The sequence below is a fragment of the Anarhichas minor genome, unplaced genomic scaffold, assembly GCF_050575085.1.
Source record: "Anarhichas minor isolate MPS153535 unplaced genomic scaffold, ASM5057508v1 ptg000016l, whole genome shotgun sequence".
Lineage (NCBI taxonomy): Eukaryota > Metazoa > Chordata > Actinopteri > Perciformes > Anarhichadidae > Anarhichas > Anarhichas minor.
In genome coordinates, this window is record NW_027466462.1 from 46,896 (window position 1) to 64,550 (window position 17,655).

At 42.2% G+C, this 17,655-nt stretch overlaps 2 protein-coding genes across 3 annotated transcripts; both read right to left on the bottom strand.

Annotated features, from left to right (window-relative positions):
* Positions 1 to 73: 73 nt before the first annotated feature.
* Positions 74 to 6,131, bottom strand: LOC142950697 (serine protease FAM111A-like). Of its 2 annotated transcripts, XM_076092260.1 has the most exons (5): positions 5,321 to 6,131; positions 4,305 to 4,371; positions 3,575 to 3,880; positions 2,832 to 2,885; positions 74 to 2,733 (listed from the first exon to the last, which is right to left on the bottom strand). In XM_076092260.1, the coding sequence occupies exons 2-5, from the start codon at positions 4,362 to 4,364 to the stop codon at positions 853 to 855; spliced, it is 2,301 nt and encodes a 766-aa protein (XP_075948375.1). In that variant the 5' UTR covers positions 4,365 to 4,371; positions 5,321 to 6,131; the 3' UTR covers positions 74 to 852. The 2 variants fall into 2 exon arrangements, with proteins under 2 accessions (XP_075948375.1, XP_075948377.1); XM_076092262.1 differs by lacking the exon at positions 5,321 to 6,131 and having other exon boundaries at positions 4,305 to 5,303.
* Positions 6,132 to 8,339: 2,208 nt separating this feature from the next.
* Positions 8,340 to 10,801, bottom strand: LOC142950587 (serine protease FAM111A-like). Its single transcript, XM_076092150.1, has 3 exons — positions 10,757 to 10,801; positions 10,004 to 10,057; positions 8,340 to 9,905 (listed from the first exon to the last, which is right to left on the bottom strand). Exons 1-3 carry the CDS (start codon positions 10,799 to 10,801, stop codon positions 8,340 to 8,342), a joined length of 1,665 nt encoding a protein of 554 aa, XP_075948265.1.
* Between the last annotated feature and the right edge of the window lie 6,854 nt (positions 10,802 to 17,655).

Consider the following 17,655-nt stretch of genomic DNA (forward strand, 5'->3'; position numbering starts at 1 on the left):
TGAGGACCAACATTATTGTTTAAGTTAGGTTTGTTGGGAACAACAATAATACAAATTGATGACAGAAAACAGATTGAGAAGATAATCAAACAAGTGACATTTAATATAATGCAAACAGAATTCATCAGGAGGCTGAAGGTCACGGGTAAAAAAAGTAAAAAATGTAAAACAACACAGTAAGGCTAGGATACAGAAGTAATGATATGAAAGAAACAAACAATGAACAAACTCAAAGTTTAAAAAGTTACAATACTACACCCCGTTCCCCACCACAGGGGATGTTATATTTACAGTAGCTGATTAAAGAAACCAACATGTTGTCATCCAGTTCACTATATTCGAAAATACACTTGAAAGAAACAAGAAAGTGGAGCATAAAAATGTGTTCAGTTGACAAACAAAGTTGGATTTAGCGAGTCGGTCACTGGGAGAATAATGACTTTATGAACTACAAAAATAACCAATGCAGCCATAGAACTAGAATAGGAGTAGAGCTGTTTTCTGTGTTCACTGACAAGTACAAAAGAAAATGGGGATTGTTTTTACTTGTTATGGTGACAACACAAGCCAGTGGGGCCGAGAGCGGATTCAGCTTGAAATTTATTTGAAATACATCAACAGCAATCGTAATCCACGATAAAATGCACTTTCCTCGAAACGTAACAGGTGAAATTACAGTTAAAAGTACTCATTCAAATAAACACATTATAGCTGGAGGGGATACATTTCCAGCATATGTGAAAAGTCAGTACAAAAGAAGAGGCACGAATTAGGAATCATAAAAATGTCAACTTGTAATATGATCCACTGGACAGGTTATGACAATTTCCTGCAGGAGCCCCTAATTACATGTTAAAATGTCATTGGCTCGGAGGTGTCCTCTGGGTCGTCAGCGTCTGCCTGGTCGTCAGCGTCTGCCTGGTCGTCAGTGTCTGCTTGGTCGTCAGCGTCTGCCTGGTCGTCAGCGTCTGCCTGGTCGTCACTCTCTGCTTGGTCGTCAGTGGAAGTTGCATGCAGTACCTTCTTTAGGTCTGGGTTTCTCTTTGCTTCTTTCGCAACTCTCTTCAACAGCGCCTCATTTCCGCTTTGCTTCAGCTGACTCACAAAGTGTTTAAATATAGTCAGCAGAGGTTGGGCCAACTCTATCACACTCTCTTCATGGTTTGGAAACCCATGGACAAATCCTGCGCTGTGCAAACCAAACACTCGACCATGAGCATCAAACACTGGAGAGCCAGAAGAGCCGTGATACATGAAAGTGTTGTAGGTCGCTACGTTGTCTGCTTTGTATCCACCAATCATCATGTCTTCAATGCCTTGCTTTTTGATAAGGTGAGTGATTGAGTAGACAATGAAAATACTCTCTTTGTATGGCTGTAGATGATCATGGACAGCCTGCTCCCGCTTCTCTTTCTCAATGATACATGTTGGATCCATTTGTTTCAGGCCTCCTGCTGGATGACCAACAATACAGGCTTCACCATTTGGCGGTATTGGACTAAATCTCTGCAGGAGCCCTGGTGGCACCTTGATCTGCTTTGTTTGTGTTGCTTGGTTGGGTATCTGAGGATTGATCTCAAGTATGGCATAATCAAGCTCATCCTTACTGTAGTAGATGTCACGATGAGCCAGCTGAAAGTAGTAGTACTTTGTGTGCGGCTCAGGATCTTCATAGTTAAAGAAAAAATACACATCTATACCCTCCTTCAGCTTTCCTCCTTCTACACAACCTTCTAATATGTGTGCGTTAGTCAGGATGAAGTTGTCAAACAGCACAAAGCCCGTTCCCTGACGAACATTCCTAACAACCACTTTGCAAACTGATTCTCCCAGTTTAATCAGCTCCCTGACTCTGTGAACTTCACTGAATGAGTGCTGGATCTTTCCAAAGTCTTCTCTCCTCAGGTCCAGTGCTTTCTGATAAGAATCATCAGGGAATCTGCTCTCCATCAGTTCTTTCAGACCTGGGTACTGCTCACGCAGTTTTCTATAAATCTCCTCAGTGTTGACATGTTTGTCTTTGTTTGCCACTGCTGCTCTGACACTGGTTCCTTTCTGCTTTAGTACCTCTAAGACTGCCGTATCACGCTCATGTCTCTGTTGTGAGATATCTGATGCACCCGGGGTTTCCTGCATGCTTTCGTTTGATCTCTTGTTTCGTGGAAGACGTATCTTGAACTTTTTTCCATGTAGTTTGTCAACTATTTCTGTGCATTCAGTGACAGAGCCTTGCTTCTTATTGTCAGTCAGAGTGAAGTTGCTAAGAAAATCAATGAAGCGACCGTCTCTTTTAAGAGCCTCTTCCACAGTCATCCCCTTCTCCCCATAGACACACAGATAGTCGAACTGTTTGACCGCATTGTTTATAAAAAGCTTCTTTTGTTTGGTGTTTAGCCCTCCCACTGTGTCAATGAAGAAGACAGAACACTCGTCTCTTGAATGCACCGTTTTGTACTGTTGGTCTTGGGCCGCTTCAACCTTTTCTGATTCACATGATATAACGAGAGATTCACCTTCATCGATACAAGAACAAGGGAAATGTGTTGCAACAGTATATGCCTTATCCCCTTTACCCAACTGAATCACAATGTTTTCATCAGTAAACTTCTTCTCCTGATATTTTTTACTTGATTTTATCGCCTCCAGCACTGTGCGAGGTTGATCACAGGTAATATTGTATTCCTCCTGGTCGGTAGCACTGAATTTTACAGTGAAACAATGTAAATGTTCACCCTGCAGGAAACAGTAAGAAAATAACAGTTAAAAATGTCCTTGTTGATGAAATAAAAATGCAGACTTTTTGTGCATGCAGTGCATCACAGTGTACTCACCGTGGAGTCACCATCGTTCTCCTTCTTCACTCTCACTTGGCTGCGTGTGTCAGTCTGCAAAATGAGAAAAGGATTTAGCTTCACTGCTACAAAGATTTGACCTAAAAAGTTTCCCTGTGGAGTTTTTGACCACCTCGTTTTGTTTGCATCCTCGCGCTCATGCACAAGAACGCACACATGCGTGTAAAGATGGGTGACGTGACACAAAGTCCTACTAATGGTTTCAGGTTATTCCAATGATAAACAGTTGGTGACAGTGTAACCTAAGACCTCTTGTTTTCTTGGCGTTGTCAGCAGGATACCCCAATCATTGAACACACCTTGTTGAATATGGAACCAAGCGGCAGCTATTTACACTTACATTTTTATTTATTTAACTTTGCTGCATTGTTAACATCAAAACAAACAGATTCTAAATGATAAATTGTAAAAATTACTTTTTAAAAATAAAACAATTAATTTCATTTCGGGGCGGCTTAGGTTGTATTTTGGGGCGGTTCGGAGAGGATGGTGAAAAAAAGTTAGTCGAGAGCCCCATCGGGCTGGTGCGGATGATGCAGTCGGACTGAGAGGGGGAACGGTAAGCTGTCAGAGAGTAGGAGTAGACCGACGAAGGACGTCTTGAAGGATCGGCCACAACAATACTCAAACATTATTTATCTTTAAACCATCTCAAAAACTTCCAAATGTATTTATTTTTCAGTCAACTCATGAACCTGACATAAGATGACATAAGAGCTCACCTGAGATCCTGCAGCTCCGCCCGGCCGAGCGCCTGCAGCTCCGCCCGGCCGAGCGCCTGCAGCTCCGCCCGGCCGAGCGCCTGCAGCTCCGCCCGGCCGAGGGCCTGCAGCTCCGCCCGGCCGAGGGCCTGCAGCTCCGCCCGGCCGAGGGCCTGCAGCTCCGCCCGGCCGAGGGCCTGCAGCTCCGCCCGGCCGAGTGCCTGCAGCTCCGCCCGGCCGAGTGCCTGCAGCTCCGCCCGACCCAGGGTCTGCAGCTCCACCCGGTTGTGTCTCCATGGTGGTCACGCTGCTGCTGCTGCCAGGATCCTTAAAAAATGATGCATAGCATTCACACGCATAGAAATCAGTTGGACAAGCTGTGGCTAATTGCATAGATGTAAATTGACTTGTACCTTTCTAGTCTTCCGACCACTCAAAGTGCTTTAACACTACAAGTCATCATTCACTCACATTCACAAGGTGCCACCTGCCCATCAGGACGATCTGATCATTCATACACCACAGACACAGCTTGTGGGAGCAATTTGTTAAGTTAAGTGTCTTGCCGAAGGACACATCGACAAAGCAGAGCCGGGGAGCGAACCACCAGTCACTCCTGGAAATTCCATCCTTGTTAGAGCATAGCCTTAGTTTACCAAACATTGCGGCTGCACAACATACAGATTCAGTCAAAGATTCAAATGTATGTTACGTATTGATTGCAGAGAATTGTAGCTGAGCTTTTACTTACAACTGTCTTGAAATAGGACTTGATGGTCTTGCTGTATGTTTCTTGCTTTTTGGGAGGCATTTTTCACCTAAAATTACAATAATACAGTTAGTTGTAACAAACATCCTACACCTGAAATATAAATATAGTGCACACACTGATGTGATGTGTATACGGGTTTGACCCGATTCAAGATGTATTTGTACTAGCCAACTAGTACAAATACTTAATACTTCATCCACACACTCATATCACCGCTGAACAAAACACACTTCCTGTATCCACTAGACAACACGCATCAACATGCACTATGTTGCTCTATATCAAGTGTAAACAACATCATGTAAATCGGATGGTTTGTAAAGTATAGCGCCAAGAAATGGCCAAAAATGAAGAGAAGATTCGCTGGCCTGACGTTGGTGCTCGGGCCCAAACTAGAAAATGTATTTCCTGCTTACAGGAGAAAGAGACGGGGGAGATAGTTATACACCTGAAACATCTAAAGATTTAAATCTGTAAATAACCCCAAAAGCGTAAAAGCTATTAAAAAGCTGAATCATACCACAACAGTTCAAAGTCGTGTTACTTGTTTAAATGGTGTCTGTAGCTCAACGTATGCAGAAGAAGTCTTTCACAGTTTAAGGCGTTTAAGAGGATTTGCTCCAGAGAATCATTGTAAAAACATGTGAAAAAAGATGAATGTTTCAGAGGAAGAAACAGTAACAAAGTCATAGCATACATGTCCTCAAAGAGCTGAACAGTCTTTATAGGTTCTGTAGCTGAAAGTATGCAGAAGTTATTAGCAACCAAAACAATGTACGGAAGAAATAGTTGCAGAAAAAGGAGGGAAAACAGTGCTGAATCAGCACAATGAAGGAATAACTGAGTGACCCAATCTGTTCATTTCATTTCCCGTTTTCCCAACATTTCATTCGTTTTATGTTGATGTTTCCGTGTCTAACATATTGTGTTGTTATACACAGATGCGTCTCTAATAAATAAAATAATACTGTAAGGAAAGAATGTGGAAGTCTTACCTTGACTTTACTCCACTGGAGGAAATGGAGGAAATGGAGGACTGTCGCTGACTCCTTAGTTTGCACTTTGGCCGCGGCACAGACCCACCCATCCACACACACACACACACGCACGCACACACGCACGCGCGCACACACACACACACACGCACGCACACACACACACACACACGCACACACACAGCAGAGTAGAGGACACAGTGGAGGAAACGAAACTTAAATTCCTTTTACGTGACTTTGCGTCTAAAGGAAGTTAATGTACGTACATTTTGTTTTCTTGTGTAATCAACCATGCAAACCCTGTCTCCTAAATATTACGTTCCCCCAAAACTAAAACGCATTCTCAATTATGTTTGACTAGAAACGTATTTTCTCCCTTTTCTCCCTGATTCCGTTTGTGTTTTAACGTATTACAAATACGTTTCTAATCAATATTTAAACACTTTAACCTTTTTTCCCCTCTCCATCACCGCCTCTCCTTCGCAGTATTACGCGGTCAGAATACTACCGCAACACGCCGCCTGTCTCCGGCAGAAATGCGCTCATCCACGCCCGGGAACAACACCGAATTGTCGGCCGAGATACCACCAAAACACCCCGCCTGTCTCCAGCAGAAACGCGTTCACGCAGGCCGAGCAACGAGGCTCATCACCCGGCCACAATACTTACAGAATGTCCCCCGGGTGAAATCCGGGACTTGGTTTTATGGTTCCGAGTGGCGGGCGCTCACCGGTTGGCGCCGGACGCGCAACCTCCAGCCGCCCCTGCCGCGAGGCACCCCGTCGTCAGGTCCGTCAGCCCTCGGAACAGGCCGCGGGGCAACAACTGTGGAGGGGGTAGAGGCGAGGCAGACCACAGAAAGATAATAGAGACTTGAGTACGACAGATATGTTGATTGTAATACGTCAAACACAAACGTGATCAGGGAGAAAATACGTTTATGGTCAAACGTAATTGAGAATGCATTTTAGTTTTGGGGGACCGTAATTTTTAGGAGACAGGGCTGCACAGGTGCCATGCTTCATACATGTCAGTTAGGTGTGACACCACAACACACCTGGAAGACTCCATTGTGTAAGTGTCAGCCAGAGGCTCAAACCACAGCATGGTGCCTTTACACATCTTAGGGTCTCGCCTCTCGCTCCTCAGACACAGAGGTGTCAACATCAAAGTCAATCTGCATAAAGGTGTTTCAAAGTATCAAAGTTCATCTGTATGCAGCAAAACTACAGTTTCACCTTGTTGCACGTATTTGTTTCATCCATAATTTCAATAAATCGATTAATCAATTGGTGTATCAATTATTTTAATAGCAAAATAGAGAGATAGTTTTTCTAGGGTGTAGTGTGTCTCAGACATTCTTGGTGGATACCTAAAACAAATAGCAAAGTGTGTGTAGGATATATTTGATTATATCTGAGTTCACCAGAATATGACGAGCATTAAGAATAATATATAGAAACAGACCATCTTCTCTCTGATGGTCTCTTTACTGATGGAGGTCTGATAGAGGATCAGGACTACACTGAGACTGGTTCAGGACCAGAGAAAAGATCCTCACTGTCATGATAATGAAAAAAAAATACTGTTTATAAAATATACATTAAATTGCCTCGTTTTCACTTATGAATAATCTTTTGATTTGTTGAAAATGTGTCGTTTGTTTTTTAAACTTTTAGTATTTGTTAAAGTGAGGTTTCAAAGCTCAAAGCAACACGATGAGAAAAGTGCCCCTCCACTTCAAATCCTTTGTAGTCATATGTTCTTACTTTGGTATAAATGCCAAAGGTGTAATTGACTTTCAACTTGCATTACAAGTGAAGGACGACAACAGCAAACAGCTTCAGCACTTAGATGGGAAAGTAACAGCGGTAATGAGCAACATATATTTCTAAGTATAATCCTTGTTGTACTTCTTAAATTCAGGTTGTAACTCATTTTGCCAAGTCTATGTTCCTGCTATTATGACAGATGAAAGGAGACGTATCTGCTGTGCATATGGACACACCTAAGCTTCACCAAGCACAAAGTGAGTTGAAAGAAACAGCTTTCACAAAGATTTAAGTCTTGTTGGATCATTGAACAGTGTCTGAAACCCCCCAAAATCCCCCCAAATCAATAACAGGAAACAGATTTAGGAGAGAACAAGCGACATTTAATTACAACACAAACAGAATACATCAGGAGGCCGAATATCATACAAGTAATAAATCCAGAAATATCAATAAAACAAATCGAATTGCAAGCTGAACACAAAAAAACAAGAGTTAAGGTGTTATTGCTAACATTCAGCCACTAGATGTCGCACTCTTCCTTTCCGTTCCATTGCGTTCACTTCACCGGCGGTTGCCAGTTCTGTGAAGGATGTTTGTATGAGTGAGCATCTCTACTTATAGTTCAGGGTTTGACAGGATTGAGGGAGATTCGAGGAGAACTTGGAGAGAGTACAAACGTTGTCTGTTAGCTCACGTTCTGGACAGTAAATAAATGAGATGAACCGCAGCTCATTACTTGACAAGTTCGTGGCACAACCTGCGTGTTTCATGGTTGAGTGGAGTGAATTGTCAGCTCACTTCACTCTGTTTCCATCTTAAGTCTGACATTTCTCCACTCTAACTGATTTACATGGGGGTTCAATTTTTGCTAACCATCACTAGAAACCAAATATCCAAGTCTAACTTAGGCGGCAACTATATGGTCACTTCCTATTCAATGGTTGCGGAAAAACAACAAGATGGCGACGGCCAAAATGCCAAACTATAGAGGCTTCCAAACGTCAGTCCACAAACAAATGAGTGACGTCACAACGACCACGTCAACTTCTTATATACAATCTATGATTGACACTGAACTGAATGGTAAATGGACTTGTCTTTGTATATCGCCCTTCTAGTCTTTCGATCTCTCAAAGCGCTTTTACACTACATGTCATTCACCGAGCCTCTGAATACTTAATCAGTCTCAATTGCCTCATCTCCAATCCCAACCACGGAATCATAGACCTCTTTCAGGTATGAGTTTACCAGTACCCATAGACAAATCCTGCGCTGTGCAAACCAAACACTCGACCATGAGCATCAAACACTGGAGAGCCAGAAGAGCCGTGATACATGAAAGTGTTGTAGGTCGCTACGTTGTCTGCTTTGTATCCACCAATCATCATGTCTTCAATGCCTTGCTTTTTGATAAGGTGAGTGATTGAGTAGACAATGAAAATATTGTCTTTGTATGGCTGTAGATGATCATGGACAGCCTGCTCCCGCTTCTCTTTCTCAATGATACATGTTGGATCCATTTGTTTCAGGCCTCCTGCTGGATGACCAACAATACAGGCTTCACCATTCTGAGGTAGAGGACCAAATATCTGCAGGAGCCCTGGTGGCACCTCGATCTGTGTTGTTTGTGTTGCTTGGCTGTATTTCTCGCTATTGATCTCAAGTATGGCATAATCAAGCTCACCCTCACTGTAGTTAACTAATATTCCCTCAATAGGAAAGTAGTAGTACTTTGTGTGCGGCTCAGGATCTTCATAGTTAAATAAAACATACACATCTATACCCTCCTTCAGCTTTTCTCCTTCTACACAACCTTTCAATAAGTGTGCGTTAGTCAGGATGAAGTTGTCAAACAGCACAAAGCCCGTTCCCTGATGAACATCCCCAACAACCACTTTGCAAACTGATTCTCCCAGTTTAATCAGCTCCCTGACTCTGTGAACTTGATTGAATAAGCGCTGGATCTTTCCAAAGTCTTCTCTCCTCAGGTCCAGTGCTTTCTGATAAGAATCATCAGGGAATCTGCTCTCCATCAGTTCTTTCAGACCTGGGTACTGCTCACGCAGTTTTCTATAAATCTCCTCAGTGTTGACATGTTTGTCTTTGTTTGCCACTGCTGCTCTGACACTGGTTTCTCTCTGCTGTAGGACCTCTAAGACTGCCGTATCACGCTCACGTCTCTGTTGTGAGATATCTGATGCACCCGGGGTTTCCTGCATGCTTGTCTTTGAACTTGTGTTTCGTGGAAGACATATCTTGAACTCTTTTCCATCTAGGTTATCAACTTTTCGTGTAAATTCTGTGCTATTGCTAGGATGCTTATTGTCAATCAGAGTGAAGTTTCTAAGATCATCGATGAAGCGACCGTCTCTTTTCAGAGCCTCTTCCACAGTCATCCCCTTCTCCCCATAGACACACAGATACTTGAACTGTTTGACCGCATTGTTTATAAAAAGCTTCTTTGTTTTAGTGTTTAGTCCTCCAGCTGTGTCAATGTAGAAGACAGAATACTCGTCTCTTGAATGCACCGTTTTGTACTGTTGGGCCTGTTCAACCTTTTCCTTTTTGAGTGATAAGATCAGAATCTCACCTTCACGGATACAAGAACAAGGGAAATGTGTTGCAACAGCCAATGCCTTATCCCCTTTACCCAACTGAATCACAATGTTTTCATCTGTAAACATCAGCTCCTGATATTTTATACTTGATTTTAAAACCTCCAGCACTGTGCGAGGTTGATCACAGTCAAAAGTGGTTTTGGTAACATCCTTTTTACTGAATTTCACTTTGAAACAATGTAAATGTTCACCCTGCAGGAAACAGTGAGAAAATAACAGTTAAAAACGTCCTTGTTGATGAAATTAAAATACAGACTTTTTGTGCATGCAGTGCATCACAGTGTACTCACCGTGGAGTCACCATCGTTCTCCTTCTTCACTCTCACTTTGCTGCATGTAACAGTCTGCAAAATGAGAAAAGGATTTAGCTTCACTGCTTCAAAGATTTTACCTAAAAAGTTTCCCTGTGGAGGTTTTGACCACCTCGTTTTGTTTGCATCCTCGCGCTCATGCACAAGAACGCACACATGCGTGTAAAGATGGGTGACGTGACACAAAGTCCTACTCATGGTTTCAGGTTATTCCAATGATAAACAGTTGGTGACAGTGTAACCTAGAAACTGAGTAGTGTCTACTTTCTGACACCTCTTGTGTTCTTGGCGTTGTCAGCAGGATACCCCAATCATTGAACACACCTTGTTGAATATGGAGAGACAAGCGGCAGCTGTTTACACTTAAAAACTATTTTAATTTAACTGAGCTGAATTGGTAACATCAAGACAAACAAACTGTAAAAGACAAATTGTAAAAATTACTTTTTAAAAATAAAACAATTCATTTCATTTTGGGGTGGTGAATGGCGGTGGGGATGGTAAAAAAAGTTAGTCGAGAGCCCAATCGGGCTGGTGCGGACGATGCAGTCGGACTGAGAGGGGGAACGGTAAGCTGTCAGAGAGTAGGAGTAGACCGACTAAGGACGTCTTGAAGGATCGGCCACAACAATACTCAAACATTATTTATCTTTAAACCATCTCAAAAACTTCCAGATGTATTTATTTTTCAGTCAACTCATGAACCTGAAATAAGATGACATAAGAGCTCACCTGAGATCCTGCAGCTCTGCCCTGTTGTGTCTCCTTGGTGGTCATGCTGCTGCTGCTGCTGCCAGGACCCTTAAAAAACGATGCATAGCATTCACACACAAATAAATCAGTTGGACAAGCTGTGGTTAATTGCATAGATGTAAATTGACTTGTACAGTACTTTTCTGACCACTCAAAGTGCTTTAACACTACAAGTCATCATTCACACCCATTCACAAGGTGCCACCTGCCCATCAGGACGATCTGATCATTCATACACCACAGACACAGCTTGTGGGAGCAATTTGTTAAGTGTCTTGCCGAAGGACACATCAACATGGACTAGCGGTTTGATATCCGGCTCTGGCTCCGCTAGCTGCATGTCGATGTGTCCTTGAGCAAGACAATTAACCCCAAAAATTGCTCCCGTAGCTGTGCCTACGGTGTAGATAGAATCTGTGATAGAATCTGAATTGTAAGTCGCTTTGGATAAAAGAGTCTGCTAAATGACTGTAATGTAATGTAATATGAATATATGAATATAGTACGGCTATGATGTGTAAACGGGTTTGACTCGATTCAAGATGTAAACAGAGACTTGAAGAGTCTTCAATATGTGTCTGCAGTTACGTAAAACAGATGCATTAGATACAAATAATTGATTACTTTGTCATTAATTGACAAATTTGTGCACAACCTTTATAATTCATGGTCAGGTGAAGTGAAACTCAGACAGACATATCAAGTGATGAATCTTTTGTGGTAGAGTAATTCATTAATTGGCTGTAGATTTAGGTTTGGCCTAGTTCATGCGAGTAATCTATGGTATGATACGGCGAGGTAACGTTTAGTTTGTTATCTCAGTGTTGGTGTAACGTGCAGGATATACGCAGGTAGACGGCATAGTCCTACTTATTTATTCATCGGCCACCCACTTCTAAATCCTCTCTGATGGGTGTCTTGTGAAATAAGATGAATATTTCAGAGGTAGAAACAATAAAAGAATCATAGCATACATGTCCTTAGAGCTGAGCATTTTTTATAGGTTAAGAAGCTGAAAGTATGCGCGAGTATTTAGCAGCCAAAAATATGTACGGAAGAAAAAAGATTCAGGTAGCAACAGAGGGAATGCTGCTGAATCAGCACAATGAAGGAATAACTGAGTGACCTAATCTGTTAATTTCACGATCAAACTGTTTTCTATTTGATCGTGAATTAAGATGTTGGATCTGTGCGATAAACCAGGAAATGACAAACTCACCTTCAACAGACATGTTTCAACACAAACAGCAACTGAAGGAAAGAATAACTCTGTTCTTCTAAGTTCACATCTGTTGGATCCCCTTTTCCCACCATTTCATTCTATGATCGTTTTATGTTGATGTTTCCGTGTCTAACATATTGTGTTGTTATACACAGATGCGTTCCACCCACCCACACACCCACACACACACACACACACACACACACACCCACACACACACCCACACACACACACACACACACACACACACACACACACACACACACACACACACACACACACACACACAGCAGAGAACAACAAAGGACAACAGAGGACAAATGAAACTTAAATATCTTTTACATGAGACATCGATGACTCTGCTCGTCGTCTTTGTTCAGGACCAGTTCCACAACTGCTTTGCGTCTAGAGGAAGTTAATGTCCGTACATTTTGTTTTCTTGTTCAACATGTCTTGTACATTCTAGCCTTTGTTTCAGATCAGCACAAAATGAAAAAATATAACTTTTAGAGATGACCGGTCACGTTTTCTTTGCCGCTGATACTAGTTATTGATCATTGATCCATATTAACAGATACAGATCCCTTTGTTGTTTGATTATACAGCTGGTCTACAAGGATCAGACCTCCCAAAAATAATTTCAACGCTCTGAAGTCATTAAACCATCAAAAGTTGTAAATGTTAGACTTTTACTTTGTTAAAGTAATTTATAGTGTTTTGATCTTCATAAAAACACACAATTCAAATTATTATGGAATAAAAGACTGTATTTATATTGATGTAGATAACTCTTATCAGTAGTTTTAATGATGTATTATAACTAAACCTCTAAATACACAACAACTAACTTAAAGGCTGAACACCAAAATATGAAACGATGATTAATAAACTGGTATTTTAAGAGTTACAAGTTAATACTGTTTCAAGGCCTCTTAAGACCTCAGCATTCAAACCACGCCTGTTGATCATCAGACAGTGTTTAAAGCTACAACAAATACCTTTCATGTTGTGTTGGTTTTGGCGGTCCCTGTGGACAAACGTGGTAGTGTTTCTGACTTTAAACTTGCGTTACAAGTGAGGAAGATGTTCTGCAGCTTCATGTGCTGGTAGTCTGGTGAGATGGCCACTTGGGGAAGCTATTGGATTGTGATTTCTGCCACAACCTGAGGACGTTGTCAGTGGATGTGAAAGTGACTCTTAAAGAACATCAAGTAGGCAGAGTTTCTGATAGAAGCAGCTGATAAAAGCAATAATCTGATACATTAATAAGTCATATTTCTCATTATTTTACAGAATTTCAGCTTGTGACAAAATGTGTCTCGGGTGAATTCCTGAGATTGAAATGCTTTGATGAAAGATAAAATAAGACATAAATACAAGTTATTTTTTGGGGTTTTTAAAGTCACCTGACTTTCTTTTAAAACTTACTGTAACTTATTTTTGTGTGCAGGTACGTTTTTCAGGTGATGTGAATATTTGTTGTACTTTCCATTCTCTTCTACTGAAGCTTCTATTTGGGGTCAAAGCACTGGGACATGTCTGTAAAACAGAAAAGTAGTGTGACAGTACCTTTGAAGTATTTCTTTACCTGCACCAAAGACAACCTAACGCTGCTCTGTTGTAATTGCAGCACTATGAATAAAACATAATCTGTCAAACCCTCTGTTTAGAATGAGGAGAGAAAGAATAGTGAGAACAATAACAGAATGTAGACATCAATGACAGAAAACAGAGTTTGAGGAGAACTTAAAGTTTTAATATAATGCAAACAGAATACAAACAGAATGAGGCCAAAATAGTAAACAAAACCCGAAAAATCAAGTGAAGAAAGAAACAAGGACGAAATACAATAGCTGCTCAACTCTACAGCACTACCACCTCCACAAACAAGTTAGAAGCAGATAGATAAGTACAGTATGCCAACAATCAAAAGATACACAAAAATAAACCCAAAAGTACCACCCTGCCTCCTGCAAAGTTATCAATTAACAACTAAACTGTAATCTTAATTTAATTTCAAGGGAAACCCAGATTACGGTCGCAGTTTCAAACATGCGATTAAAGTTGTGATTTGAAACTAAGCTAAACAAAAAATACCACAACAGTACTTTGTTAGGGTTAGGGTCAGGATTGCAGGTGGATGTTGGAAACCTGAGGTTTGTCAGCTTTATTGGCTGGATTGCATTGAAGAGACGTAATCCAAAAAGAGAATGCGCACATAGGTTCTCCTAATGTCCAAGTGTTCAAATGTAGAGTGGAGTGCCAGACCATCATCCACCGATCTGTTTGTGTGGCAGGTAAACTGTAAGGGGTCCACGGTCTGGAACAACAGAGTTTATGGATTGAAGAACCAGCTTTTCCAGGCACTTCATAGCAACCGAGGTAAGTGCCACTGGCCTGAAGTCATTCAACCTGTATGTGCATGAACAGTTTATTTGGAACCGGTATTATAACAGAGGACATCAAGGAACGTGGAACTATTTCCTGTTCAGCACAGGCCTTCAGGACTCTCGTGACACTCCATCAGGTCCAGCAGCCGTGCATAGTTTAACCTGCTTCAGAGCTCATTCCACATCTTCACAGTCATACAGTGACTGGGTCTCTGATGTAAGTGGGCTGTAACAGGATTGCCAGGTGGTCGGACCTGCCAAAATGGGGTTTGGGGACAGCAGTATATGCCTTCTTTATGTTACTGTAGCAGTGGTCTAAAGTGTTGATTCCTCTTGTCGGGAAATTCACAAACTGGTGGAGTTTAGGCATCGCTTTCTTGAGATTACAATGATTGAAATCCCCCAGAACAACAACAGCGGCGAGCGGATACGTAATCTCATGTCTGCTGATCATATCGTGCAATTCCCTGAGTGCGTTGTCCTCATTGGCGCAGGGGGGCACATACACAACACTCAAAATGATGCTCTGCAGTCTTCTTGGCAGATAAAATGGCCTGCACCTTACTGTAATATATTCCACATCCTCGGAGCAGGACTGGGATATTACCTTCGTGTCAGTACACCAGGACTGTTTGACGAAGATCGCGGTTCCTCCCCCGCGGGTTTTGCCGCAGTCCGCGGCTTTGCGGTCGGCTCTGAAGGCTTTGTAGCCCCCCGGTGTTATGACCTCGTCAGGTGTCGTCTCTCCGAGCCATGTTTCACAGAAGCACAACACAGAACAGTCCTGAATATACCTTTGTGTAGCTATTCGGCACAGGAGCTCGTCCATCTTGTTTACTAGAGACTGTACGTTCGCAAAAAGTATGACCGGGAGGGGTAACCTTCCTCTGCGAACCAGGTGCCGGAGTCTCCGCTGGATGCTTCCTCGCCTAACGCATTTACGTGGCGGCCTCTGGTTGACGGAGGAGCCCCAGGCTGCCGCCTGTCTTGGTGTAACTCCACCATGACGATGTAGCTCCGGGAAGCTATCAAGCTCGCTGGGGTTGAAGAATCCCTTGTCACCAAGCTCCCCTAGCTGCAATAAGGTCGCCCTGTCATACTTAATTCTGGTCCTACCAGATGGAAAAAGAGACAACAACAAGTAGATAGACAGGTAAAGCCTGACTTGGAGAGCACCGCAACGTAGCACACACGTGATACAAATTATTTGGGGTTTCCTGACTCTGTGAACTTCACTGAATGAGCGCTGGATCTTTCCAAAGACTTCCCTCCTCAGCTCCAGTGATTCCTGATACGAATCATCAGGGAATCTACTCTCCATCAGTTCTTTCAGACCTGGGAACTGCTCACGCAGTTTTTCATGAATTTCCTCAATGTTTCTGTCTTTGTTTGCCACTGCTGCTCTGACACTGGTTCCTCTCTGCTGTAGGACCTCTAAGACTGCCGTTTCACGCTCACGTCTCTGTTGTGAGATATCTGATCCACCCGGGGTTTCCGGCATGTTTTCGTTTGATCTCTTGTTTCGTGGAAGACGTATCTTGAACTCTTTTCCATCTAGGTTGTCAACTATTTCTGTGCAGTTATGGAGACAGCTTGGATTCTTATTGTCCGACAGAGTGAAGTTGCTAAGATCCTCAATGAAGCGACCGTCTCTTTTCAGAGCCTCTTCCACAGTCATCCCCTTCTCCCCATAGACACACAGATACTTGAACTGTTTGAACGCATTGCTTATAAAAAGCTTCTTTGTTTTAGTGTTTAGTCCTCCAGCTGTGTCAATGTAGAAGACAGAATACTTGTCTCTTGAATGCACCGTTTTGTAATGTTGGGCCTGTTCAACCTTTTCCTTTTTGAGTGAGAAGATCAGAGTCTCACCTTCACGGATACAAGAACAAGGGAAATGTGTTGCAACAGCCAATGCCTTATCCCCTTTACCCAACTGAATCACAATGTTTTCATCTGTAAACATCAGCTCCTGATATTTTTTACTTGATTTTAAAACCTCCAGCACTGTGCGAGGTTGATCACAGTTAATACTGTATTCCACGGTAGGACTGCATTTCACGGGGAAGCGATGTAAACGTTCACCCTGCAGGAAACCAGAGTGAGAACAGTTAAAAATGTCCTTGTTGATGAAATAAAAATGCAGACTTTTTGTGCATGCAGTGCATCACAGTGTACTCACCGTGGAGTCACCATCGTTCTCCTTCCTCACTCTCACTTGGCTGCGTGTAACAGTCTACAAAATGAGAAAAGGATTTAGCTTCACTGCTACAAAGATTTGACCTAAAAAGTTTCCCTGTGGAGTTTTTGACCAACTCGTTTTGTTTGCATCCTCGCGCTCATGCACAAGAACGCACACATGCGTGTAAAGATGGGTGACGTGATGCAAAGTCCTACTAATGGTTTCAGGTTATTTCGATATTAAACAGTTGGTGACAGTGTAACCTAAGACAGGTCTACTTTCTGACACCTCTTGTTTTCTTGGCGTTGTCAGCAGGATACCCCAATCATTGAACACACCTTGTTGACTCTCCAAGCACACCTGAGGCAAATCGCATAATCAAGAGAGATGCGCAGGATTGGATGGACCGATAAGCGACAGTTGAGAAGAGGTCCTGGACTTGGACCTGGTATGGTGCGGTTGTGGAAAACAGCAGACCGACACCACTTGGGTTGTGTCAATGAGGCATGTTACTAGTTAGCTAATGGAACGTTACAGTCAACCAGTTAACCTAGCTAACCAGTCAGCAAAAAAAACCCTGTTTCAAATAATTATAAATGTATGAAAGACAAATTTCACTTAAAATGATAATGTAGAAAAACTAAAATTTTTAATTTGTGACGGTCCAAATTCATTTCGGGATGGCTTAGGTTGTATTTTGAGACGATTCAGGTAGGATGGTTAAAACATTTAGTCGAGAGCACTAACAGGCTGGTTTGGCTCCTGCCAAGGTCTTTATAAAATGATGCATAGCATTCACACACACAAAGAAATCAGTTGGACAAGCTGTGGCTAATTGCATAGAAATGACCATGTTAGAAAATCCATGTGAAGAGAACGGCCTTAGTTCACCAAACATTACGGCTGCAAAACATACAGATTCAGTCAAAGATTATAAATGTTTGTTAAGTATTGATTACAGAGAATTGTACCTGAGCTTTTACTCACACTTATCTTGCAATAGGACCTGATGTCCCCCGTTTCCTGCTTTTTGGGAGGCATTTCCACCTAAAATTACAATTACAATAATAATTACAATAATAGT

Bases quoted from the DNA above. Each gene is read 5' to 3' on its own strand.
- LOC142950697 (XM_076092260.1), bottom strand. From the start codon at position 4,364: ATGCCTCCCAAAAAGCAAGAAACATACAGCAAGACCATCAAGTCCTAT. The intron at 3,881-4,304 runs GTAAGTAAAAGC...TCATTTTTTAAG, and splicing joins AGTCCTATTTCAAGACAGTT to GATCCTGGCAGCAGCAGCAG. The intron at 2,886-3,574 runs GTGAGCTCTTAT...CTCATTTTGCAG, and splicing joins GCGGAGCTGCAGGATCTCAG to ACTGACACACGCAGCCAAGT.
- LOC142950587 (XM_076092150.1), bottom strand. From the start codon at position 10,801: ATGACCACCAAGGAGACACAACAGGGCAGAGCTGCAGGATCTCAG. The intron at 10,058-10,756 runs GTGAGCTCTTAT...CTCATTTTGCAG, and splicing joins GCAGAGCTGCAGGATCTCAG to ACTGTTACATGCAGCAAAGT. The intron at 9,906-10,003 runs GTGAGTACACTG...TGTTTCCTGCAG, and splicing joins AGAACGATGGTGACTCCACG to GGTGAACATTTACATTGTTT.